Here is a 27,312-nt window from a genome sequence, read left to right on the forward strand (position 1 = left end):
CTCAGGGTCTCCTCTTGAATGTCTTGAAGACTTGAAGACTGAAAGAGACTTCTTTAATGCTGGGAAGAGTTGGTTGAATGAAGTTAATGGCCCTCTTCCTTCTTTTCTTTTGAAATCCTTTGGTAGATGAAGATTTCTTATTTTCTTTGAATGGAATGTCGCTTCTCTACCTTGCTACAGTTCTCTGTGGCTATTTAAGCCATTCCCCACGGAAACTAGCCGTTAGACACAATCTTCTAGCCGTTCTGCACATTCTGCACATCCTGACAATGTTTTCATTGGGATCGGAGTCGACTCGCGCGATCTGGAGTCGACTCGGCTGCAGCAGGAGTCGACTCATGCTTTTCAGGAGTCGGCTCGGCAACTGTTCCGGATTTGAATTAAAGTGCTCTTCTCGACTGGGAGTCGACTCGACTTAACCTGGAGTCGACTTCCCAAAGTCTGGAGCTGACCTGGCACTTTTGGAGTCGACTCATTCCAAAAAATCCATAGATGTATTCTTCAACTTTGCTCACTCAAGTCGACTCGAAAATTCTGGGAGTCGACTCGGCGCTCAGAGTCCGAACTCCCGATCTTCTGTCTTTTGACTCGTGCCGTCCTGGAGTCGACTCGAACTATTTCGGAGTCGACTCGGCTCTCAGTATCCGAAAAACAGTCTTCTGTCTTTTTGGGGAAGCGCTGCCTTGGAGTCGACTCGAACTGTCTTGGAGTCGACTCGCCTCTCAGAAACGAAAATACTGTCTTCTGTCTTTTTGGGGTAGCGCTGCCTTGGAGTCGACTCGGACTTTGCAGGAGTCGACTCGGCTCTCAGTGTCCGAAAGTTGCTCTCTGACTTTTGCCTTGTATCACACTGGGAGTCGACTCTCGCTTCCTTTGGAGTCGACCTGCCAACCATCGGAGTCGACTCGAGTTCCTCAGGAGTCGACTCGGCTCTCAGGGTCCAAAATAACTTCTCTGTCTTTCTGTCTGTAACTCCCTGGAGTCGACTCGTACTACCCTGGAGTCGACTCGGCAGTATCGGAGTCGACTCGCGCTCTTCAGGAGTCGACTCGTTGACAGGTTTTGAGTTGGATCTTTCTGTTCGTCTATCTGTTCTCAGTCGGAGTCGACTCGTAATGTACAGGAGTCGACTCGAGCCTGTGCCAGTGCTTCTGATACGCTTGGAGTCGACTCGTAATCTCCCGGAGTCGACTCGAGTCTCAGACTTTGGTTCAAATTGACTTCTTAACTTATCCAAAATGTCTTGAACCAAATCTAGAGACACTTAACCATAAATTTATAAGAATTTCACTGAAACACTAGATTGAATTTATTAGTAAACATAAGATATACTCAAATACTTTGAGCTCATCAAAATCAAATAGGGTTATAATCAATCACTCCACACCATCGTTGTAAAAATTTGAGTAAACTGGAATATTACATATAAAGCCCATGAGGTACTAAAGTAAATATCCACAACTCTCAAAATCCTGCAAGATAGGATGATTTTGAATCCGTGATTAGGTCTTATCTGACCAATTCTTCAAAATTACTAGCTTTAGCAGTATTTTGGGGATCTAAAGTCTTAGCTTGTGTATGGTCCAGATATCACCGAGCACCCAAGTATAAATAAGTCTTACAACTCTCTAACGGAAACTTAATAACTTCAACTTAAATTGCATACTACCTAGGATTTGGGCTGACTTAGTAATTAAAACTTTTTGTGCTTTTGAAATTTTTAGCACTTATGCATTTGAAATTAGATTTTATAAAATAATAAAATAAATTGGGTAGAGACTGCAGTTTGTGGGTATCTGCGCCGGAAACCCTCACGAGACAAAAGTCGTCCACTAGGGCCACCTAGGGGTTTAAAGCCTTATTGCATACGGTAAATGCAATCGCGATTCCTGCGAAAGTGAGTTAGTTTTTTTTATTTTGCTTGAGGACTAGCAAAATATAAGTTGAAGGGTGTGATAAGTGCTAAATAATGCATAAATTAGTATATTATTCATAGCACTTATCATTATTTTAATTCAAATATTTTGTAAATTCAACTAAAAAAATTGTGTTACCTTCATCATTGCATTTTAATAAATTATTCAAGTTTGACTGATTTTATTAGTCGAATCTAATCTATGCAGGTCGAATTTAATTTATGCAGGTCGAGTCGAACTCATTTGGGATGATTCATCACATTTTAGTCTCCTAATTTTCTTCCCACACATGCTCCCAGCCAAATAGGATTAATTCCATCTTCCCAGCCAAACCAAATTAGAATCTTCAAACAAGCCACGTCATCATGGAAAACCCCTTCATTCCATCTCAACTTCATGTTCTTCCCAACTCCCGTAAGAAAGCTATGTGCCCCTTCCTAATCCGAAGTCTTCATTCGGACCCAAAACAGAACAAGGAACACAACCACAGATCGAGCTTCATCCCGCATTTAACCAGATCTCCCAGCTCTCTTCCCTCTTCCGAACCAAGCAATCATCCGAGATCTTCCCAACGTCTCTCCCCTGCATCCAATAGATTCAGCTTCATCTCCAACTAAAAATCCTTCATCCCAAACTTCCTTAACTTCTCTTCATCCCGCATCGTCCACGGATGTGATCCATCCTTATCCAAGCAACCTCACACGTTCACCCATCCTCCCCTGTTTCGAGCTATTTCTCTGCTTCCGGAAGAGATGGAGCAACCGTACGCGTCTTCCCCGCATTCACCTCCCCCGCTTCATGTCCGCAGCCAACTTTATGAGATCTTGCACATCTAAAGAGCCGTTGGCCTGTTCCGAGCCCACCCCGCGAATTCCCAGCCAATCCCGTTCGCGATAACATCGTCCAAGATTTTCTTCCAATCTTCTTTCAGCCTAATTCCCATCAACTGTCCGCATGTAAGGTCCCAGCATCCCAACAGCTTTCGGATCATTTCACAGCCATTCCCAAGCTTCCTTTCTTCCGGATTGAGTCCAGTATCTACGGATAGCTCCAAATCCTAGCAAATCCCGTCTTCCCAGAATTTCTCCCAGCCGTGAACATCATCCGAACCTTATCATCCCCTGCTTCAAGATCAGCTTAAATCCTCCGCACCAGCCGCATCCAAGATCCTCTCCGCGTTGTAGAAGCGCTGATTCCTTCCATCGCCCCCGGATGATAACCAGCAACCACTGCCAGCTGCTTCCCTTGCGGACTCAAATCGACTTCCGGATCCCCTAAGAACAAAGCTTATCCTCTCCGGAAAGCAAGCATCGTGAGCTCCCTCCATATCCATTCCAGCTCCCCTGTTACGCGTATCCCGTCTTCATCGCCTACCGAACTCAGGATCCATTCGATCCCAGCATCCCATGCTCTCTATCCGTGATGGATCCAATGCGTTCAAGCTCAAATCTCAGCATTCAGCCGTGATCCAACTCCAACGCGTCCGGAGATCAAGCCTCATCCTGCTCTGATCCGTCCTTATCTCAACGTGAAATGAAGAAGAGGAGAAGGAGGTATGCAGCCTATAAAAGGGCCAGGCATGAAACAGAGAGGGCATTCTTCTCTTCGGTCCCATTCTTTCTCATCCGATCCCATCTTTAGTTCTTTTATTTGGGAAGTCCCACGGGAAACAGATGAGAGGGAGAAGAGTTTTGGGAATGATTTCCCAAGGAAAAAATTAATGAAGTTTTGAGAGGAAGTTTTCGATGGGAGTCGCTAGAGGAAGAAAGAAAGAAAAGCTAGTCGCGATGGAAGCCTTCTCCACTGCTGCGGCTGTTCAATTCTCCATGGAAGGCTGATCTTCTCTTCAGGGCTGGATGCAGCCCTAATAAAGGGACACAGGTTTTATGTATTTAATTTTATATTCTTGGAGTTGTATGAATTCCCTTACTCTTAAATGAATATTTTTCTTACATCTCATATTTAATCTCTGTGACTTTAAATATGATATTCGTACAACTGTTTTTCATGATCACGGAGGAAGTATAAAGATCACCCAAGCTTAGGAAAGATGCAGTGTCCCGCCACATTAGTTTAGGGTAGACATTTCATGCCAACCAAAGATGGATGTTCCTAAATTACTTTTGTGAGAATTTATTTGAATGCTTATTAGGCTTGTAGCCAATTTGCATGTTAATCTAAGAATAAATTAAAATACAAATAACCCTTGTTCCGATGTTAGTGGTGAATTCCTTGCCCTAGATTTTTCCCAAACTGATATCATTTTAATTACATTTCTTATTAAATTGCTTAGTTTAATAGTCTTCACAAATTTTTTTTTCAAATATTTTTTTAAAAAGAAAAACAACTGTACCCCAATCCCTGTGGATCGATACCCATAATCACTATCCTACTAGATACGTGCTATTGCGTGGTCTTTAAAGTTGACTATCAGTCATGTTGGAGGCCGGAGAAGTCCATCTCTGAGAAAAGTCGCTGAGTTTGAGCTCGGCATTCCTTGAAGCCCTTCCCGAAGCTATCAGTCGCATTCTCGACAGTCTCCTCCTGAAACTACTCTGAGGCAAACTACTCCTCGACTGCCTTGGTGGCCTTCTCCTTGGTACGAGCGACCTGCTCCCTAGCCCTGACAGCCTCCTCCTCGGCCTTGGCAACCCACTCCTTAGCCTCAACTGCCTCTTGCTCAGCCTGAGTGAGCTTTGTGGAAAGCTCTGCGACCTTCTCCTCGATAGCCTGGAAAGCCTCCCTAGCCATGGTCAGGTGACTGTTCGAGATCATCTTCTGAGTCTGCGCAGCTGAGGCCTCTGCTTTTCGTTGACTCGATCTTATCCTCGACTGCCTTCGGCCTCTCCTTGGCCTTCCTGGCCTGCTCCTTAGCAGCCTCCAACTTTTTCCTAAGCTCCAAGCCATGCGGCACAAGTGCCAAGATTGACTCATACATGTAGCTGATCTTGTGGACATGCTAAAAAAAAGAGGAGTTAGTAACTGAAGTGGATGACTTATCAAGAAAATTTGCAAAGCAAAGACTTACTCGACGACCAATGGGAAGGCCCCGTTGATCCACTCGTGGGTTTTGAAGAGCGCATGAGCTCGTTGTCGGCTCGGAGTTGCATAGCTCGAACCATCTCCTTTGCCACTCCGAGGGTCATCAAGCCTGAGTCGGACTCTTGGACTGACCACCTTGGGACATAGGTCTTGGAGGCATGGGTTGAGGCTGAAGAACCCTCGTCAGCTGGGGCGGAGGAACTCGGGCTGGAACAAGCCGAGGCACGAGCCTCAGAGGATGACCGGCATGAAGTCGCGGCGAGGATGGAAGGTTGGTGATGACAACCCCTCTGGAGGGGCCGACCTAATCGACGACACCATCTCAACCTCGAGGCTCAGATTCACACTCTTCGCCTAACGTACGGGCACCTCAAGAGTGACCTCGGGAGCTGAGGCCTCAGTAGCTTCGACAGTGGGGGCAGAGGAGGATTCTGCCCTAGCCTTCTTCTTTTGGGGAGCCTCACCCCCAATTGTGGCGGCCGACCTCTTCCATAGTTTCTTGCGGATCACTGCCAAGTCAGTTTTTATCGCTGTGATAGCCGCAAAATCGAGGATAGGGTGTCACGCCCCAAGCCCGAGGCGCGGCAGACGCCGCACGCCCACACGGCGGACCGCACAGGCGTGTAAGGCAGCAGATCATATCAAAGCAATCACACATATTTAAAGATGACATAATTATTTAAGTTGGTCAAAAGCAGACTTATAGAGTTTCAAAATAACATTTGGTAACATAATTCAAAATACTCCAAAGTAATCTAACTGAAATGCCAATAACTGAAAAATCATCGAAAAATCTAACGCACTCCCTAATCCCGTGCGATCAAGCTTCTGGATTTGAAAAACAGAAAAAATAAAATAATGAGCTACACTAGCCCACCCAAAGTGGGGTCAGAGCATATCAGATCAAAATACAGGATAATGTCTGGAATAAATCATAAATAACATCGTTTTACTATTTTCAAAAATTATTATCATTTTTTCAAAAACTCTGATACCAAAATCGCAACATGATAGGCTACGGCCACGTAACCCAGTGGCATGGGTTGCACAAAGTGCCAGAAACGACTATTGTTAGTCACCGGTGGAAACGGTGTCCAGAAACCACTATTCTAATCACCGGTGGCACGGTGTCGAAACCGGTTCCTCACAGATTACAAGTCGACAGGTCCAACATATAATCTCCATTGGCGGGGCCAGAACAGAACAGAACAGATCATAGCCATGCTGAGAATACATATATATAAAGACAGATTTCATAAATTTTCCAATCATAGTTTACGGATTTCAGAGCATACAACATAATTTTCAAATAAAATTTAACATGCCTGACCCATTTTACAGAATACAAAACATTCATCAAAATTTAATCTATTTATCAAATAATTTGGAAATTATACTTGAAGTATTAAGTTACTTACCTCTTCTCGCTTAATTCCTACTTCAGGCAGGCGGATCAGGTTCACCTGTTAACATTTAATTAATTTCTTTGTAAATTTTAGAGCTAAGCGAAAATCCAAAAATAATACTATTGGGTTTCGGGTTCGGTTCGGCGTTGAACTGGATTTCGGGTTCGGATTTCAAATAGACTCAAATTGGGCCCATATAGGGTATGGCCCAACTGGGCCTAACCGGGCTGAACTGGGCCCAAGTTGGGCCTGAAATGGATGGGGCCCAACAGGCCCAGTTTGGCCCGTGATGGGCCTCCTTCTTCCCCCAAACTCCCCATGGACAGGGGAGATGGAAACCGAGAGAGGAAGGGGGAAACAGCGGGGTGGTCGGCCTGGGTGGCCGGCCTCGGCGGCTGGGGGCCGTCGCCCGATCGATGGCCAGCCGATCACGGTGGCGGCCGGCGGCCACTGCGGCTCCCGGCGTGAAGAAACAACCGAGAATGGTCTCGGTTCATGGGGCCAAAACCAAGGGATGAAGCATACATCGGTTAAGATTGAAGAGCACAAGAGGAGGGGGGCTCACCGGTGGTCGACGGAGGTGGCAAATCCCAGCCGAGGAAGGCTCGGTCCGGTGTCAAGCGGCGGCGGCGATGTTTGAAGCCGAGAGGTTGGATCTCGAAATAGGGGATGGCCGCGAGGGGGATCCGGACGGCGCTCGGTCGGGAGGGCACGCCGGTCACCAAGGAGAGGAGGAGGGAAGGAGGGAAGAGGAGGAGGAGCTCGGAGGTGGCCCTAGGGAGGAGGGCTTGGGGGGTTTTTATCACCCCCCTTGTGATGGCTCTCCGCCGCGAAGATCGCGGCGGCCGAGCGAAATCCACAGCCGCGGATTAGCTGGAGGAGGGGAGGGTGCCGCGGGACTTGCGGCATCCTCGCCCCGACCGCCCCTGGAAGAGCCGGAGAGGATCGCAATCGCGATCCTCTGTTCCGGTCTTCCCAAAAGAGGGAACGGGACTGAAGTCGGCAGGGGCTGCCGACTTCAGCCCGTGTCTCACATAGGGTTACACAAGAATTATGAGGAGAAAAGATAGAAAAAAAAATTATCTTGAGGGTCGGTTGGGCTCAGACTTACGTGGATCAGCGTCTTCTCGAACAACAATTCTTGCAAAGAAGGAATTTTGGATATATACTTAAGAAGTGTGTCCAAGGACTCTTGATCATTGCTAGACAACATCGGAGGCCGATTTAGAGTCCTCCAAGGTATCGTCCATAGGGTTTCAAACGCTATGGTTGCTCAGAGGTAAAGAAGAAGAATCTCTCTTTCCACCCATGGATGGAAGAGGAGGCCGAAGCTTGAGGAGAGTGGTCAAAGAGGTATTGACCGCGGCCCGAACTGAAATATAGTTTGGCCTCGGGAGTGAAAGGTAAGTGATGGAGAAATTATTAGACATCTTGACCTCGAACCAAACCAATGTCATTGACCTTGCTATAAACTGGGGTGAACAACTTCGACCCTAGTTGAAAAGCCAATCAGTTGAAGAGTCGGTCAGTTGAAGAGCCAATCAGCACGTGTTGACAAGAACTGACAACCCTGGCCACTGGCGGATCCAACAGTACTACAGTCGGCGCATGATCAGCACCATACGCTGTCCACGCAGAATGATGCCCACATCGTAAATATACGGTTGGCCATTACCACACGTTGTATCAACTTAGATAACGACAAAATGAACTACTCTATAAAAGGGGCAGTCCGGAAGACCTGAGGTATGTCATGTTCACCTAGAGCACACCACTCTGCTAAAAATTTTTTCTTCCATATTGTTGCCTCTCTCTCCTAACTTGGGCATTGAAGAGGTCTTCTTTCATAAACTCTCTAGCAAGCGGACTTTTTGCAGGCTATCCCTTGAGGAGATCCACCCCTCTGCACCTCGGACGCCTTGCCCAGCTCAGTTCCTACCATCCTCAAAGTCATCCGAGCCGCACTTTGACCTCAGTCCGTGATTTAGTGGCAACAACACCTAATGAAAGCTCATCATGAGATGTGCACCAACATTACCATAATGAAGCCAGCTTCTGAGAAACATCTGATTAAAATAGAAACAACCTTTTCATGCATCTATGAATTGAAATTATTTTTTTTCTAGAAATTGCACCCATCTCTCACAATTCCATTCCATGGAGGTGTTATTATGCTCGATGGAACCGTGCCCCTCATGGTCACAAGACCACCGGGCAACCTCTAAACCACCTCTAGTTCAAGAAAAGAGGGAAAACAAGGTGATACACGGCTTACAAGTGTCCAAAAGGCTAGGAAACTTGTAGATTAGATGAAGTTACGATGATAGGTCTAATTTAATACATATAAGTCCAAAATATGACTTCATCCTAGTTAGAATTGAAGATCGAAACACTTCCAACACCACTTGAATGACCTTAACCAGAGCTTGGATGAGGAAGCTATGTTTAGAATATAGAAATAGAGATACTGCAATCTAGGATAGGAAATCAAAAGCCGACGACAAACTTATTTGATTAGATGGCAAGAACAAGACCTTCAAATTCAAATTTAGTCCTAGATGCCTTGAAGTTATACCAGTTCGAGTTCAACTCAAATAGGAAGCTATCTGATGGTAATTAGTGCGCCACTATACCATTTTTTAACATATAAACTTTGCTATTAGATCCATTTTTGCTTCTAGAATGACCTTAAGATGAGTATTACCTATTTTAATGGATTTATGACCATGTTTTGAAGTTTCTATCGAGCTCTATGGGTATACACTTGTCTCTATCAATATAAAAGGCCCTAGAACCTCTAGATATCACCTTTATATATATCTAGTTTTTCATATGAATAGAAACTTGTTTCTCTTAAGTATATATTATGATCCAAGCGAATCTTCAAACATGATGTGGACTGCTTTAGCTACTACAAAGAGGACTGGATGTGATGGAAAAGCGAGATCCACCACATCCAGAAGCTGAATTGTGTGCCAAACTTCTGAAGAATATAACTTACTTGTATGATGTACAACTAAAATACTTCTTTTCAAAATTGAATCACTTTTCAACTTTTATGGTGTGGTTCTACCCTTTAAAGGTGTAGCACAACAAGCAATTAGGGCCAAAATTCATTATATAGGCCCAAAGCAAAAATTTCTATTTTAAAAATATTTTGATGAGACATATCCTCTAATTTGTGAAGAATTAAGTAGATAAATTTGAAGACAAAGTCCATGAAGAAGTCATGATTAACCTTCTGTAAGATTTTAGCTTTTCATGATTATTTCTATTTGTCATGTCTATTTTGAAAAAGTTGTATCCTCTTTTTTTTTTTGATAATCATATACCCTTCCAACTAAAATAGGAATCTAACCCAAATTCTACAAGGGCATAACTCACTAGTATACATAAAGGCTATAAAACGCAGTTCATGATTCATTAATAAAAGAAAAAAAATCTAGACCTTATTTTTACTAATTTTCTAACTTTTCTAAATTTTCTTAAAAGATTTAAGCTGAGCAAGTTGAGAAAATTACTTTCTTCTTTTCGATCATACCAAGTTAGTATTAGAGCTTCAGTGCTCTACATCTATGGAGGCTTTAATTTATGGTCCAAACGTATGGACAATGCTTGAAGTATATTAAAGGACAAAGGAGAGTATGGCTACTATTCTACCTTAATGGATGATGAGATAAAGGAACACCTTACACAATTAGAGGTTATGTTTGCCTAACTCGCTAAGATTGTATCTCGACTAGTGACTCCTTCAACACAAGTATTACCAACTCTGGTAGCACAGCTGTCTCCCACATCTAGAGATGAGAATATAGTATCTAGTAGGAAGATGAGCAATATGTGGGCACTTAGAATCCTTCTTTCAATCTTTTAAAGTTGACTCTCGAATTGAGATCCCTGTATATGATAAAATTGTCGATGCAGAGAAGTTGGATAATTGGCTAGACCGATTAGAGACTTATTTCACTATTTATGATACAGTAGTATCTAGAAGGTAGCTTTTACTCATCTTAAATTTTCTAACTATACTTAATTCTAGTGAAATTCATAATTAGAAAATAATGACATTTCTAATTTGACATAGAGCAAATTCAAGAGCTTAATTAAGAAGCATCTCTACCTAATTAGCCGCTAGAAAGATCGATGTATTGAGTGGCAATACCTACAATAAGTATGACCAATCTATTTTGGACTTCACCAATGAGTCTCATTGTAAGTTATCTCATGTAGGATCTCTATCGATGATTATGCGGTCTTTATAAAGTATGTCAGAAGTCTCCATGGGAGCATCTATAAGAAATTAAAACTTTTCAAAGTTGAAGATATCAGTAAAGCTAACATGAAGGCCAAAAGAATTAAGAAAAAGAACCAGCTTAATAAGGGCAAGAAAGGTGATAAGTTCGACAAAGGTGACAAAAAATCAGGGTAGGAAGGGAAGCAGAGTAAGAAGTAAGCTAATATGACTTCAAAAAATTATTACGACCATTGTGGGATCAATAGACATAACAAAGAGGTGTTGGTAGCTTCACCTTAGATGCAATTAAAGGAAAATAAGTCGAAGGAGAACAATCCAAAGAAAAAAGGAATGGTGGTCTTCAGTGTGACTAAGGTTGAGGAGCTGCATGATGTTGAGCAAGTAGACTCAAAGTTATGTATGATTGCGAGAAAGCCTAAGGTAGCAAATGAGACAGACCCAAAATGTGACACTTTTCCACTTGAAGGTCCAAGAAAAGTAAAATATCGTTAAAGCTATCATAGATCTCGGAAACCAAAACAAACCAAAATAATCACATTTTTAAAGGTTTGGTTCAAAATCTAGGGTTGCAGATCAAGTCTCATCCACGTTCCTACCCTCTCGATTAGATTCAAAAGAACATTGAGCTGAAAATTATCAAATAATGTATCTTTAAATCCATAATAACTAACAGAAATTACCAAACAAAGTACCTTAAATCCATAATAACTGAGAGGTGTATTAATGAGGTAACATACGAAGTAGTTTCTTTGCATGTTTGCTAGGTCATCCTTGAAAGTCGCTACCCTTGGAACCAAGATGTGGTCTTCTTTAGGCAGCATAGGAAGTATTGATTCATAGGTTGGAAGAAGTTTAGGATCAATGCTTTCAAGCCATAAGGAAATATAGACTTTGTGATCATTGTTTGAGCAAAGCAACTTATTAATTCCTGCAATAAGTTCACGTTGATAGTGATATGAGAAGTGGATGCTACTCATAAAAGGCCATGCTCTCATCTCTAGCTCCACTAATCAATTGACCGAGATCAAGATCGCAAGTGAGTCATTGTCACCATCGTCATCAAGGAAGGATGGTAAGAAAAAGCCCTATTATGGAGTTCATGTGCTGAAGTGAGGCAAGGGGGTCACCAAGATTTAGGAGTAAAGAAAATCACGACCAAGAACCAGTGCTACCAGCTATGGTGGAGTAGTAAATATCACTAGACTTTGTTATCAAGAGGAAGGTTCTAGAAACCAGATGTACGAGGACTGAATTTTTTTTGAATATGCTGGAAGGATCAGCTTCTTAATAAAGCTAAGTGGCTCAAACTTAGATAGGGAAGCAGGCATTTTTAGATCTTTGGTTCTAATTTATCATGAGCTAAATAACCTAAATAGGGACAACCTTGATTTTTCCTAGACTTGATGTGGACCATTTTGCTATGACAAGAAGAAACGGATAAGATTTAGAAGTGAGATTTGCTACATGAGGTAGTTGAATTGCATGCCAAACTTTCTAAGGCCATAATTTGTTTGTACAATATCCTATTAAGTTTTTCTTTTTTGAAATCAAGATAACCTTTCGAGCTCTACTTATGTGCCATTATTTTTTACAGGTGTAATGCACCAAGCAATTAGAGCCAAACTCCATCATAACGGTCCCAAAATAGGCTTGTCAAAGAAAAATTTTCTTTTTAGAAATTATTTTGACTGGGTATATCTTCCACTTCGTGAAGAATTAAGTGGAGTGACTAAAGACAAAGTCGATGTAAAAATTCAATATTTTTAGAATTTTAACTTTTCATAATTATTTTTACTAGTCATTTCTATTTCGGAAAAGCATATGTTCTTTTTAAACCAGAAGAGGAATCTAATTCGAATTATATATGGATGGATCTCACTAGCATAAATCAAGACTATGTAGCTCAGCTTATGATAGATTAGTGGAAGAAATGAGGACTTAGATTCTACTTTTATCAATTTTTCTACTTTTTTTTATTTTTTTTAAGATATTCGAATTGAGTAGGTTGAGGCAATTATTTTCTTCTCCTTTATCGGATCATGTTAATTCGTGGATGGTTTCATATTTTCACTACATGGTGGATTCTAAGCAAACTCTAGTGAATCTTTGAATGATCATGGTAGATACTTGGGATTGGCGATTACAGATTCTGGATTCCAACATATCTTAGTCTTCCTGAAAAGAGCTTGGTATAATCTGGGCAATGATGAGGGCCTTCAATCGTAAGGTAAGCTACTTGTTATCTTGGTTAGCCTCTAGTTTTGCTTGGTTATTTTTCTATCTTCAGTTTTGAAAATTTTATTTACTTTCTTTACTTCTACTGTAGTTTAATTTCTGCTAAGAGTAGTTAAATTTTCTATGTCACTCTAAAGCTCATGCTAGGCCTTATAGCCTTCACATTTTCTTGAAGCTTTTGGAGATGTTTTCCGAAGTTTTGACTTTGGTGATTCTTATTTATTTGTTTATCTATTGTTTATTGTTAAAGTCTAGGGTAGGAGAAAATCCTTAGGATCGAACCCAGGTCATTGGTATCTAATACCCACTCATCTTACCAACTCAATCAGTTGGTGCCCTCATTTCTATAATTATGCCTCTGAAGTTGTTGATGGTGCTCCCACCACTATTCTTAAAATATGTTGATGGCTAGAACATATAGTATCTGCATACGAATACATTTATTTAGACAATAGAGGCCAGTGTTTAATAGGCTTCCAAAATATAAGTCATACAAGGATTCATATTCATGCATTCATCTATCATGATGAATTGCAAACTTTAAAGTCGAGAATTTTTTTGACTTTTTTTTTGTGGTTATTCTAGTCTTAGTTGGAAACAATTTAATTCTATTGGAAAATCATTTCCCAATAATTTCAATCCAAGAACACAACAAGCCTATTCTTAGCATTGCAACTAATTTCATTATCTTAATAAAACTATGAAAGTGGTTTAGGTTTTTCCCACTCTTTCTCAGAAAAAAACAAGCATATCATTTGAGTTTTGTTCTTAATTCAGCTACCCTTGATTAAGATTTCATACCATTTCAATATGTGAAGTAATTAAACTTATAAAGCTTGACATGGTCTGAAATGACGTTATAGTAAACATTTACTGGTCAGCAGGCAACGTTTCCTAGACTCTTTACTTCTTCTTTCTTTCCCTTTGATCAATAGAGGTTTTCTACGAGCTACGATAGTACATACTTTGTGAACAAAGTGCTACTGATGATATCCTTCCAATGCTCTCAAGTTTCTAAACGTGTATAGATTTATGACAGTCTAACAACAAAATGGCCCACGAAATTATCTATCAAAGTAAAACCTATACATATCTAATTTGTCCATCTTCTTTGTCGAATATCTATAGATCACTGTAGACAAATGTTTTCAACAATTCAGTTGAGCAGTCCAAAGCTTGTAGGTATTTGGATTCTTTCCGAAGAAATCCCTTCCAATGGTTCCAATAGGAGCCTGACTCAGTCCAAGGAAAGTTTGTTCTTCTATTCTACCTATTCCTTATTGCTGGATTCGAAGTAAAAGCCTTACTTTCCCTACCTACGAAGCCGCATGTGCTCCTCACATGCAGTGTTCTCATGCTCCTTCAAAAGACCATGGTGGTCACCACCCTTCTTTATGATCAAACCAGCTATTTCTTTCAACTAGACTATTGATCCGTATGATGTGTTTCTTTCTTGCTGTGCTCAAATTCCCTCATCTGGTGGTAGTTGGGAAGAGTGTCTCCGAGCTCTAAACAAATGGGGCAGCCTACCATGACGGCAAGCCGACGCCACCAGTGACAAAGAAAACCAAGTCAGCCATCCATAATACATGAGACTTTTGGGTGTTTGGAACTTGGAGAGGCCTCTAAGAGAACCTTCTTTAAACTATTGAAAAGGAAGTTGAGGTGGTGCCGTGAGTGGCCTCCCAAACCTTTAGTTGGAGAACTGATACCAATCCCACACTCACAAGTCACGCTGGTCGGTAGTTTTTATAGCAGCATGCTATGGCAAGCACGTAAGAGCTTGGTCATATATATTAATTGTCAGGCTGGAAGAATTGTAGGTATTATGGTGCCAGATTGCACCGTAGTGGGTCATATAATTCAGGAATCCACGCTGCTAACCATGATTTGCACGCCTTTTTTTCTTCTTTATCTCAAAGATCAGAATTTAGTTGGTAATTAATTTGTATGCTTCTTATGGAGAAGTTGATTGAATGATTAATCATGATTTGCTGGGGAAAGGAAAAGGAGGAAAAAAAAATCTATCCTGGTACTGAAAAGTTGACCAATTTACAAAGCAATTTGGATGGAAGGATCCTCCAACTTTTTGAAGTCATGTTATTTGGGCATTGTAAGTGATCACAAGGGATCATGTATAATTATTTCTGCTATGAATATCATCTGTAAGATGCATTTTTTTTTAAAGAAAAAAATCATTTCCAATGTATGAGCTGCAAAATCCTAAACTTCATCAATTGTAATTGAGAGAATCCCACATTTAAGATCTCCTTTAGTTGGACAGCATAGTGTCAGTACATCCATATTTCGAACAACACATGAGTTAGTTGAAAATAAAAAAATTGGAAAAAATTATGAGGAAGAGCAGATGCATTTTGCTAATCATTCTGTTTTGCACAATGCTGTAGCTTTGGCTTCCAGTGGGTAGGTTTGGAGAGTAAGATAATGGCCATTACATCAATGACATTTTCTTTAGTTTTAGTTTAAGCTAATGAGTCTTTGCCTTATGGAAAACAATTGTCTTATGAGATTCATTTAATTTATTCATATCCCATGTGATTCCACCTTCCACAGTTTTGGAAACTAGTTATTTATTTTGTTCAGCCCCACATATTAATTAGGTTTCATATTGTACAGAATTGTTACCAGGGTCATGGTACTTTCAATGGAGTAGCTCCATCCTCTGCATTTGTTTAAGAATACGTTGCAACTTCTCCAAAAGAGATCCTAGATTAACCAGAATTAGGTATTGTTGGTTGTGATTACAATTTTTTTTTTTTTTTTACCAAGCATCATAATTGAATAAATTGAGTTACAAAAACTTGTACACTATCATGGAAAATATGTTGCAGGGTATGATTTGAAGGTTAATATAACTGAATTTGAACTCATTTACATTGGCAATAAATTTATAAAAACTTTTATCACTTTGGAATTTTGCTATAAAATGTCAAATTTCTTGGTTTTATTTGAAGACCTTCTTCGAAGCTTGTCTTTGTTGAGATCACAGACAATATTGATGGACAGATAAAATCATGTGACTTTAGGGAGAACAATAAGAGGGTACATTCTATTGCTCAAGGAGGCATTGGAAGATCTGATGTCTAAGGCTTTACTCAGGTTCCCCTGGAACCCACTGTTTAATCTTTTGAATCTTACTAGTCTTCTTCTATATTACATGCTCAGAAAAATGAAGAAAAAGGTTAGAAGTGAAGATTGTTCTTCTTTGGAGTCCATAAAAGAATCTTGCTACATCCTACATGTTGGAAGATATGATCTTGAATAGGAATTAATGATGACACAACAATAATACCTTCGATATGGTCATCAATACGCTAAAGCTTACGCCAACTCGACGGAAAGGGCATCATAGGGGAATCTTAAAAGCTCCTCCAATGATTATATGCGTTCCAATCGAACAATTCGACCACTGCCGGCACAACTTGCTCTCAGGTGCACTAAATATTTTGAGTGCAAGTGGCCCTCAAATGACACGACGAGTTTGGCACAAGACATTAGGATAACAAATGAATGCAATTTTCTCAAAACTTCACAAAATTGAGTTTCTTTCAACCTTTCAGAACATCATGTTCATTGTTTCACTTGTGATAACGTGCTTCCTAGTTAAAAAAGAGCATGCATCCATATGACAAGAATATGCAGGCAAGTGTCACCAAAAAACATTCAAGAACATGGAGGCAACATCTTTCGATGATTCGTGATTTCTCTTTTTCTCTCTTTACCTTAAAGTGAAAGTAATTATCGTCATGTTAGTGACAAAAGATTCCTTTCTGTGGTATCGATTAGGGCATCTTATGTTATTTAGATAGTTACTTTTTGTGGCTATAATTGAAGTCCTCAGGGGGCAACAAATCATTGTCTATGTGGTGGCCAATGCGCTCAGTCAGAGTAGCAACCAGAAATTAATCAAAACTGGTGCTATAAGTCTTTGTCTTGGTGTGATCTTTTCCACTCCCATATCAAAGCAAAATCTTGTGCTGATATTCTTGGCCAAGATGGGTACTTATCAAGGGACCCAAATGCCAGTGACAAACTCTTCTTCACCAAGTTCTTATTCCTCAGCTGCCCCCCCAAGGAATCTCTTTCTCAAACCACATGGATATATGCCTTATCTTTCCCTGCTCTCCTTTCCTTTTCTTCTCCCTGCACTGGATCCTCTTTTCTGCTCATAAAATCTCATGACTTTTCGTTTTATCTCTACTTTCTCCACTCCTTTATGAATTATTATTTGATTTAGGTCTTTAAAGGATTGCTCTGAACTTGCAATAAGAGAGATTAGACGCTGGTCTCAACTATGTGCCGATAAGTACTTCTGCTGCTCTGATTTCTCAGAGTCCTAAACCGTTCAGGAGAATTTCTTTTTTTCTAAAAAGAAGAATAACTGTTAATAAAAAAGTAATTAAAAGAGTTGCACAGGCCACAATTGCCAGAGTTCAGCTCGAAGGTTATTCGAGTTGGATTGTTCTGAAATGAAGGTAGTGATACATCGAAATGAAAGAAAACCATTCTACATCTCTCTTCCATTTGGAGATGAAGCACTGTCATTGCTGCTGCAGCCTTCCTCTCCATCCACTGAAAGATTAGTCACACAGCTTGAAGAAGAGGAAGAAGAAGATAACGAAGGGCCCGGATCGATGAGCTCGACGTTGTTATTTCGTATCCGGCTGTAGTTATAGTATGGTGTGGTCTCTGCATCTATCCTACTTGCTCTTCTCTTCTTAAAAATCCTGCACACCACCCAATGTTTGGAGGGAACCATGGAACTCTGCATGACCAAAAGCATTGCAGGATAAGCAAGCTATCGGAGAACTATGAAAGACATATCCAAAGCTAATCTTTATTTACTTCCTTTTAACATATACTTGTATCTACCCAATAGTGATTGTTATCGAAGCCAAAATTAATGATCTTGATTTGTGAGTAGACTATAGTGGTAAGGAGATGACTCGCATGAAACAATTACTTCCAAAGTCGTTTTGTTTTCTTCCTGATCTTAGAAGAAACAAGAAGATATGAGATTGGAAAGCTCACATGAGCTGAGATTTTTCGTTGTGGAAAGCTGAAGGTAGTGGTTTCAGGAGCAGCAAGGCAGTATTCATGCATTATCCAATCAGTTCGAGATCCATGTGGAGGCTTTCCCCTATAGAAGACTAAAACCTTCTTCAACCCCACAAGCTGGTTGCACCGGGAGGCTATAACTGGTGTGTTCTTTCCTGTGGCCTTCCAGTAGCCGGAGATCGTTGCTCTGTTGTGTCTCTTACCAGTCAAATATTTTGCTTCTCGAAGGCTGAAAAAATACTGCTCTCCCTCTTTTCCACCTGAGCATCAGAAGTCCAACTTATTGGTACAAGAAAATGATACTAAATCATCGTCGAAAAAATTGAAGTGCATCATTACTACCACATTCAGGGGCCAAAAAAAAAAAAAAAGGGTGAAGCAAATGGTGGACCTCCAAAGAAAAAGATAGGGAAAATCAAATAAAAACAACCTGATTTCCCAGTTCATAGTGTCTTTAAAACTTTTCATCTTAGCAAATGATTTCACACAAGAAGTCCTCATGGACTCAATCATAATACAAAAAGATCAGAAGCCAAAACTAATTCCATATTATATCTATCTCTAACTTCTAAATTGTATCAGCCTCAAATATAATAGCACTTGATAAACTCTTCTGATATTAACAAATTTCGATCACAGAATAGAATTTTGATACTATGGAAGTGTGATAGCTGACAGCAATATGCTTTGGTAAGGATGTCCTCCAAAACATATTTCTTCAGAGAGACCCAAAAATGAAGATGAGAAGTACTGCTAGAAGTACGAAAAAGTTACCACCAGGCAAATCCCAGGGGTCGTACTTCCCGAGATCGATCTCGGGAATGACAGCGGCAGGCAACGGCCAGGAAAAGGCCTTCCTTCTGAGGTACTGCACCACAAGCTCCTCATCGGTTGGGTGGAACCTAAAACCGGGAGGCAGTCTCGTCACACCATACTTCATGAAGTCCGGCTTCTCCATGCCCCTAAAAACCTCCACTCCCCCCTCAAAGGTCGCAAGTTTGGGATTAAACTGAGCTAAGAGAAGCCATATTCTATTTCTTATATAATTCCCAGAAAAAAAGAGGACAAGAGCATCTAAGAAAGAGAGAGAGAGAGAGAGAGGGAGAAGCAGGGGGTGGGTTTCATGAGGGAAAAGCAACGGTTCTTTATAGCAAAGGTTGTGAGCAGAAGGGGACGAACCGTGTGGCGTGAACCAGACTCAAACTCCTCCACCCTGCCTTCTTTGACGAGTTTTTAACCAAGGAGCGGTGATGAAGTTCGGAGAGGAACTTTCCCTGCATAAGACCTCTCGATAACTTTTACTTTCTAATTAAATGTTTTTTCCTTTTACACTTGTCCTCAGCATTGTCAAAATTATATAAAGCAAAAAAAAATTATATAGATTTCTGAAGTGAAGGGGTCAAACTCAAAAAGAACATTCATCTTTGACCTTGGATGTGGTTAAAAAAGACGCACGACACTTCCGCCGCTGCAGATCTAGAGAAAGTCAAATATATGCAATTTTGTCCCTGCATATTTAGATATCATAATATACAAATCTTACAGTAGTTGTGCCAAAGTCTGTTCTTCAATACTTGAATCAAATTCCAATCATGTGCTTGGAATGCTTATACAAATTTACCATTTACTCGCTTTTATGCTACTATCAAAAATTGTCTCTATCTAGCTTCTAAACATTCTGTCCTGTATCTCTCCATAGAGCTCGTAAATGTTTACCTAAATAGGTGATTATTTTAAGCTCCTATGCTATCTTAATTGTATCTAGAAAGAATAAGTTAAATGAGAGAGAAACTAACAACAACAATCATAAGAAAAGTAGTGTAGAATATACCTATAGAGATGCAACTAGTAACTATTTGACATGAATGAAGGGAATTGGGTTTGCAATTTTGTTGGTGGTGGCAAAGATTATACACGAGTTAATATCGATTTCATGATTGAATATGTATATAAACAATATTATTTGATGAGACCATATATATCTCACAACAATAAAGAAAAAGAACTGGATCATCTTTAATTTATTGTTTGGTAAGCTAAAAATCAGCGGGATTTAACCCAATATTGTATTTTGACTTACAGTAATCAAATATATATGAAATCAAAATAATTACATATAATTTCTATCGCCATAATTACAATAGTTTAAATAACAAGCAATGATTTGCTTGCAATCTTATCTATTAAGGCAACATGGCAAGAGATTATTTTCAAAATTCCTCATAATCAAAATTGGTTGTCTATTAATTTAAGGTGCAGTATTACAATGTATCCAAATTTTTATAAAACAATTTCAAAATCGGCAGTTTTATTGTAAACACACTCAGAAAAGATAAATCTTCATAATTGTTGGGGGTAAAATGTTAAATAAGTCGGTCTCCTATTTGAGAAAAGATAAAACTTCATATTGGAGGCATATGAAGAGAAGGAGGGTGCAACTGCTAAAACTTCATAATTGTTGGGGGTAAAATGTTAAATAAGTCGGTCTCCGATTTGAGAAATATATTCACTTAGATGCCCTCATTTCCATCATATTTACTATATCGCTGGACATGCAATTCATCTACTACAAGGGCAGTTTAGTCATTTTGTTCATGAATACTCGACGGCCCCACGTACTTCAGGAAGACGACGTCATGCTTACGGCTGAGCCGCATCAACATTTCCAATAAACTCTTAGATGACGAATATAGCCTCGGTGGTCACATCTAATAACCGTGCCATCCACTCTCTGGCACAATGACAATTCTACCCCTGGGAGGTCCCGCGGTCTGGGCTGGAGATTCGGTTGGAAAGAAGGCTATTATTGCCAGCTTTCGCACTTTATTCCACTGGAAGGTATAGAGGGGTTTTTAATTTTGATAGCGTTGAAACTGTATTGAGACTGTAAGTTTCCAAAAGCCAAGGAAACAAAACAATATGGCTATTAAGCTAACCTTCATGGCCTCCAAAAGAGACTTTGTCTTTTTTTTTTTGGCCCCTCTTCATTCCAAAAGCTATGATATAGGTTTGGCATTCCAAAATGGTCTCTTTCTTTCCTTCTTGGCATCCGTGAACAATTAAATAAATAAATAAATTGTAATTAATTAGATAGCCTTAAAATATCTTTCATAGAGACATCACAAACTATGTATGGACTAAGATTGCAACATTTTCGCTTGTATTTGAGCGATGAGTAGACCGTGAGAATCTCCAACAGAGCAGCAATTGATTTAAATTTAGGATTGGTTGTAACTTCGTGCAATGAAAATATCTAAAAGGCAGATCGCGATCTTATGTACATTCTCTAGCCTAGGGTGCTTGAATGTGTAAATCGAGATTTTCAAATCATGTAATGATAAGCAAGATAGCATGAATGCTCAAAGTTGAAAAATCACTAATTATGCCAAATTTATTCTATTGGCATGACAAAGTACGTTGATTTTTGAAATATTTGATGCATAAATAAGAAGTCCCCAACATATATAAAATTTTAATAATATTTTAAAATTTGCATATCATGTCTAATAGTTTGTATTTTCAAATCAAATAGAAAACTTTTGATCTAGATAAATAGCCAAATTCAATTACAGAGAAACAAAAGAGTTCAATTGACAAAAGTTAGAGATTGGATTCCTCAAGAATGATCCTAAGAGAGATATTGAGTTTGGTCTGCTAACTCCAAATTTGGCTGACTTTTCCTGCTGTTTTTTTTTTCTTGAAACAAGATTTGATTGTACTTTCTTCTTCTCTTCCTTCTCTGTTATTTTCTTTCTATCAAGGCATGCGCACATTGGTTCTATTATTTATTAATTTAGAATACTTCTGGTCAAAGGGTTTCGTGTGAGGAGGGATTTAAGGAGTAAGTGATTATTATATTTTGAGCAGATTTTCGTTTTCATTGTCTTTTTTGTTTGGCCTTGAATCGTCTATTTCTTTCGCTATTTCCAGTTGATTGAGTGGAGGAAGAAAGGCAAAAGATGAAGCTTGCATGCGCTGGGGAGTGTCTGCTATGGTACAAAGTCCATCTTGGCTTCTCTCTTTTCTCCCTTTGATGGGGGAATAAGCTGTTTGAGTTCATGTGGGTAGTACTAATAGGTTGGATGGAGACAATACATGCATGTCTCCCTCGATCATACCTAAAACTAAAGAAAGATGAAAGCACAAGGCTACAATGGTAACCATCATCATCATCTGTGAGTTATATGTAAAATATTATTTTAGAAATTTATATAGTAACTAATATTATAATAAACTATTTGACACAACTAATATAGTTTTAAGCTTTGGGATCTAAAATTTATACAATATTCTTCATTTGTGATGCTATTTATGAAAATGATGATGATGCTCAACCAACATTTCCTAGAAATGATAGAAACAATATCCATATCACATATTTGAGGAAACACCCCAAAAATCAAATGTGAAAGTACAACTACTGGATCATAGCTATATTAATTTGTATGCAACTAGTTTTAGAGTTACATTTATGCTGCATTTTGAGGCTCTTTTATAATAGATGTCGCCTTATCTTGGCCAAGTAGATGGAGCTCATTAGGCTTTAGATGGCAATAAAGTACCATAATGTGTAGACAATGTGACTTAGGGCTGGAAAAGGCTGTTTTTTTTTTTTTAAGCTACCAATTCTAAGGTCAATGTATGCGAAAATGATTTGTCCTCCTAATTTTTCTATGCTCCAAAATTTTGGAAACAAGAGAATCTTGGATATCTTGCCGGTGATAGTGTTGCAATAAGAACAACAAAGGCACTGTTGATGGAGGTGGTAGGCAATGAAGATGACGCATTTGATAGGAATTGGGTTGCAATAGATTTTATTTCAAGATTCTTTTAATGGTTCTCATCATTAAAATTTTATGGAACTTAATAAAGATAAAGACTATTTTTTGCATTCTAGGAAAGGTTCAAGGTTCCAACCTTGGTGGTGGGATCTCCCCGCCACTTGAAAACAAAAGGAGTAATTTTATGCATCAACAGGGAATATGAAAATACAGTATATATAGTAAATATAAATGCAACAAGTATATATTTTTTGTTTTTCTTAGTTATAAAGTTATCTCCAACCAACAACAGTAACTACTCCATGAACTATTTTGAGACATACAAAAGCATTCAAAATTCCATTTGATGACAATAGAATAATCTTCATTTCACCATTAGGTTCAAAGAAAGCTAAAACATGTAATATCGTCTTTGCCTTGTTTCCTATTTGAGAACAAATTAATAATATTCTCTTGAGAATAGTATTATGTATTATGAACTGGAGCTTGCTCTAGTGGTCACAACTCTCTGTTTAGCAATCAGAAATTCTCTTGGTGGCGTATGCTTAAAAATTTGTACTTGAAAAATTATAGTAAAGCTAGGTCTCCATCCCTTTCACTCAAAAAAGACTAAATCGATGTATACCTACATGACACAGTCTTTGATTTAAACCTATCATTTTGTCCTAACTCATTTGAAAATGACTTGGATAAGGGTTTCATACAATCATGTGGCATTTGAGTTATTTGAGACTAAATAATTATAGATAGGTTTGGTTTTGTTTTGGCTTGAGCACACAACCATTACCATGTAGAGGATAGGGCCACAAACTTAGATCTAGGCTCCTATAATGATAGTAATAGTGTGGTGGGTCATAGACTAGCTATATGACTTGCTTTTGGATAAGTGCAAAGGCCACGCAATTCATGGTCAAAGAAAAATTATCAAAAGAGAAGTGGAGCAATATCATATTTATATTTTAGTATTCCATGATGTCCTTTTTATATTTTAATTTTTTCTCTTTTCTTGCTCTATTTAGATGCACAACTCTAGGTTCTCTCTTCATAACCCTATTTCAATTTTGTTTCTTATGATGCAAAATGCATAAGGGAAAAAAGTTTTATTTGAGTTGGCCAGTTGGATATGGATCCATATAAAATAAATGAATTAGGTATAATTTGTTAATCTCAACCCAATTATAGGTAGGTCATATATTAGTTATGAATTTGTGATGAATCAAATTTGATCAAATCTCAACTCAATTAGACACGACTCATAGTGATTTTGCAGGTATACAAAAGCAATATTGTGAAACAAGCCATAGCTCAAGGACTAAATGCTAATTATGATCTATTTCTTTGAGTAATGGTTAGAGCAACATCTATTAAGATTACCTGGGCTAAATGCTTGGAAACAAGAGAACCAACATTCAAATGCAGAATCTCTTCTTCTATGAAAGAGGGATTAAATTATGGGCTATGTCTTGATTTGTACATGCCATTATAGTTGGATTTATAATGTGGTCAAATATTTTTCTGTTTTATGAAAAATGGAGCTTGAAACAACACCATTATCTCTTCTGAAAAAAAAAACATATCAATTGGAAGCAAGGTTGAGAACAGATTAGATATAGATCTATTATCAGTATATTCATATCTATATCTATTTTAGTTTGGCAAATATAGATATAGATATGGATGTTAGTCGAAAGCAAAAATTTATATCTATATTTATTTTAAACTGATAAGGATATAAATAGGATACTGAAAGTATGAAAATAGATATGGATGTAAGTTGGATAATTCAACTTTTTGACTACAAAACCAATGATATTGTCACGCCCCAAACATAGAGCATGACATGGCCGTGCTACCGAGGGGTATAGCCCAAGAGAATACGAAGCCAATGTTATATTTATCTTTCAAATCCATATCAAACAAAATATGATAAATAAAAGTTCAATTTTATTATCCATTAAATGCAACCAACACTGGTCAAGAGCGTCTAAATCTAAACATAAATGCTAAACTCTTAATCCTAAACATTCAGAAAATCATTAAATACAAATTTATAGAGAATTTAAAATACTAAAATTTGTCTACAAAATCACCATGCTTGCTAATGCGAACTCCAAGCTTGAACTATCCTTCATCGTTATCGACCCTATTCATCTAAAGAAAAAAAATAAAAATAGAGATATGTGAGCAACATGGCTCAGTAAACAAACTTACTTTGCCTTACCAGATCAATCACAAGTTTTTTCATGTCAATGTATCATTTAAGAAAAATAAAAGATATTCCAAAATAAGCATTTTATAGTACAGTATATTAAAACAAGTCATAAAATAAATCATGCATGAACAAATCATCCATTTTTTTATAAATATAGTTTAAAGTTTATATTACAAATAAATTCATAAATCATTCTTCACGTCATTTAATCCAATCATGGATCAAAATATTGCTTATAAATATTTATGCCATTGTCACTATAACTTGTGACAGGTCTATTTTCATTAGATGCTAGATCTAGGATGTCGATTGGCCCCTATTTCTAGAGGCAACCATAGCAATCTGAGAACCTTTAGCAAACTTATATCTCTTACTTAAAATGTACACATAAATAGATAAAAAATACTAAATGGCATGAGTAGATTCATATCTCACAAACAAAGCTATTTTCATAAAAATGTTTATGAAATTATTTTTTATAATAAAGCATGATTTTCATAATACATGCTGATAGATAAGTTTAAGAAAAGTATGATATTTTCATAAGCAAATTTTATGCATGAATAACATGATCATTTCAAAAATAATAAAAAAATGTAACATTTACTTACCTCGTTCGTCTTAGACTGTCAAACTTCATTAGGCAATTCAGTTAACCCTATTAAAATATTAAAAAAAATAATTTTTGTTTCATGATTTTAATCAAATTAAAATAATAAAAAATAGAGACGATTCGTCGGACGATAGTGTTCAACTATTCTGGGTGGGTTAGGCCTAAGCAATTTAATCAATAAATAATAGAGCATAGACTCAATCAAGACAAAGGTCGTTTGACATAGTTTATCATCAGTGGGTCCTATGGACACTTGACAAGGCCGGATGATCGGTCTAATAGACGTCCTAGGCACCAGAGCAGTTTAGGGTCTCTTTTCAAGAATCTACTTAAGGTCATAGATTAGGTTGATAGAACTCGATTCGAAATTTCATAGATCTTCTAGAGAGAAAGTAAAAAAAGTAGAAAGAGGAGAGAGAGAAAGAAAGAGAAAATAGAGAAGAGGAAAGAATCCTTCTTTCCATCTCTCTTATTTCTTCTCCCTCACTGGCAACAGGTGGCAGCTTGGCTTCCCCCTCGCCAGCAACAAGTGGCAGTTGCGATGGCCCAGCTGCCCACCCAACGGCAAGCCCAGGCGACCACAACCCAGGCCAAAATAGGGGTGCTATGTTTCGGATGAATCTCCAGCGATTGCCGGCTCAAATCTAAAAAAACGAAAGCCCAAAACTTTAAGGAAGAAAAAGAAAGAATGAAGAACTTATACCTCAGTCCGGCGAGACTTTCTAGCGACTCTTTCTAGCGACGAATCGAGGAGAAGGCTCAAAAAAGGATCATCAAGATCGGTGACGATTATTCGATTCATTGTGGACGGCTTTCAATGAAGGAGGAAGAGGAGTTAAATAGGCGAAATCTTAGAGTTCTAGTCGAACTCGAATTGCCTGGATAACTCCATTTTCTGCCAAAATTGGAGGAGGAAGAAGACTCCTATCAAAGTCTTCTTCTCTGTTGCATCATGCCACAGGGCACGGTGGGCTTGGGCGTGGCCTCTTCGGGCCGGCTCACAAGCCCAAGGGCTGGGCACTGTCGGGCTAGGCCTGGCCACTCCGGGCCAGCCCACAAGCCCTAAAAATCAAGGTTGTTACAGATATCACTAGTTAGTGAAAGCTAATGTGGTTAGTTATTTTTTTAAAAAAAACATGAGTGCCATATAACAATATATAGAATAATGAGATGAACAAAATTTTCGGATATGGATTGGATAATTTCTTACCCATATATGTATTTTTTTTTTTTTTTACGAATATGGATGTAGATATGAATATTAGTCAGATGTTCAAATTTGTATCCACATCTAGATAGGTTTGGATATGAAAATGGATGTAGACGACCTGATCCTCTTTTGCTCTTAATTGGAAGCGTCGATGAGAATAAAACTAATTTTTTTAATGCAACTGTTGCTTAGAAATCTTTCTAGAATAAAGTTTGATAAATATTATGAAGTTTGCATTAAAAGATCAACATTTGTGAAGGGTTGTTGATGAAAATGATTGGTTACCTTAAAGGTAAACCATGCCATATTAGGTCACTGATTTTCAAACATAGCCATGATTTCCTGCTCATACTTGGGTTCCACTGTATGAAGAGAGTTTTGCTTTAACTTTTCCGTCTCTTTTTCTTCGGTTGTTCTCTTAAGAAGCATCTGCTTATCAGGATGGGTCACTATCTCAGCCTCCCACTTGTCTGTGAGTGGTTTTGAAACCGTAAAGCTTGCAATTTAGATGGTTGGCATCAAAAGGTGACGTTGAAAGAATCCTTAAACCTCATCACAAAAGG

At 38.7% G+C, this 27,312-nt stretch overlaps 1 protein-coding gene across 1 annotated transcript; it reads right to left on the bottom strand.

Annotated features, from left to right (window-relative positions):
• Positions 1 to 17,307: 17,307 nt before the first annotated feature.
• Positions 17,308 to 19,213, bottom strand: LOC103723911 (NAC domain-containing protein 83-like). Its single transcript, XM_008815003.6, has 3 exons — positions 18,708 to 19,213; positions 17,907 to 18,193; positions 17,308 to 17,640 (listed from the first exon to the last, which is right to left on the bottom strand). Exons 1-3 carry the CDS (start codon positions 18,889 to 18,891, stop codon positions 17,383 to 17,385), a joined length of 729 nt encoding a protein of 242 aa, XP_008813225.2. The 5' UTR covers positions 18,892 to 19,213; the 3' UTR covers positions 17,308 to 17,382.
• Positions 19,214 to 27,312: the final 8,099 nt, after the last annotated feature.

Source organism: Phoenix dactylifera, chromosome 12 (genome assembly GCF_051530095.1).
Source record: "Phoenix dactylifera cultivar Ajwa chromosome 12, Ajwa_hap1_PhDact_Kaust_v1.1, whole genome shotgun sequence".
Lineage (NCBI taxonomy): Eukaryota > Viridiplantae > Streptophyta > Magnoliopsida > Arecales > Arecaceae > Phoenix > Phoenix dactylifera.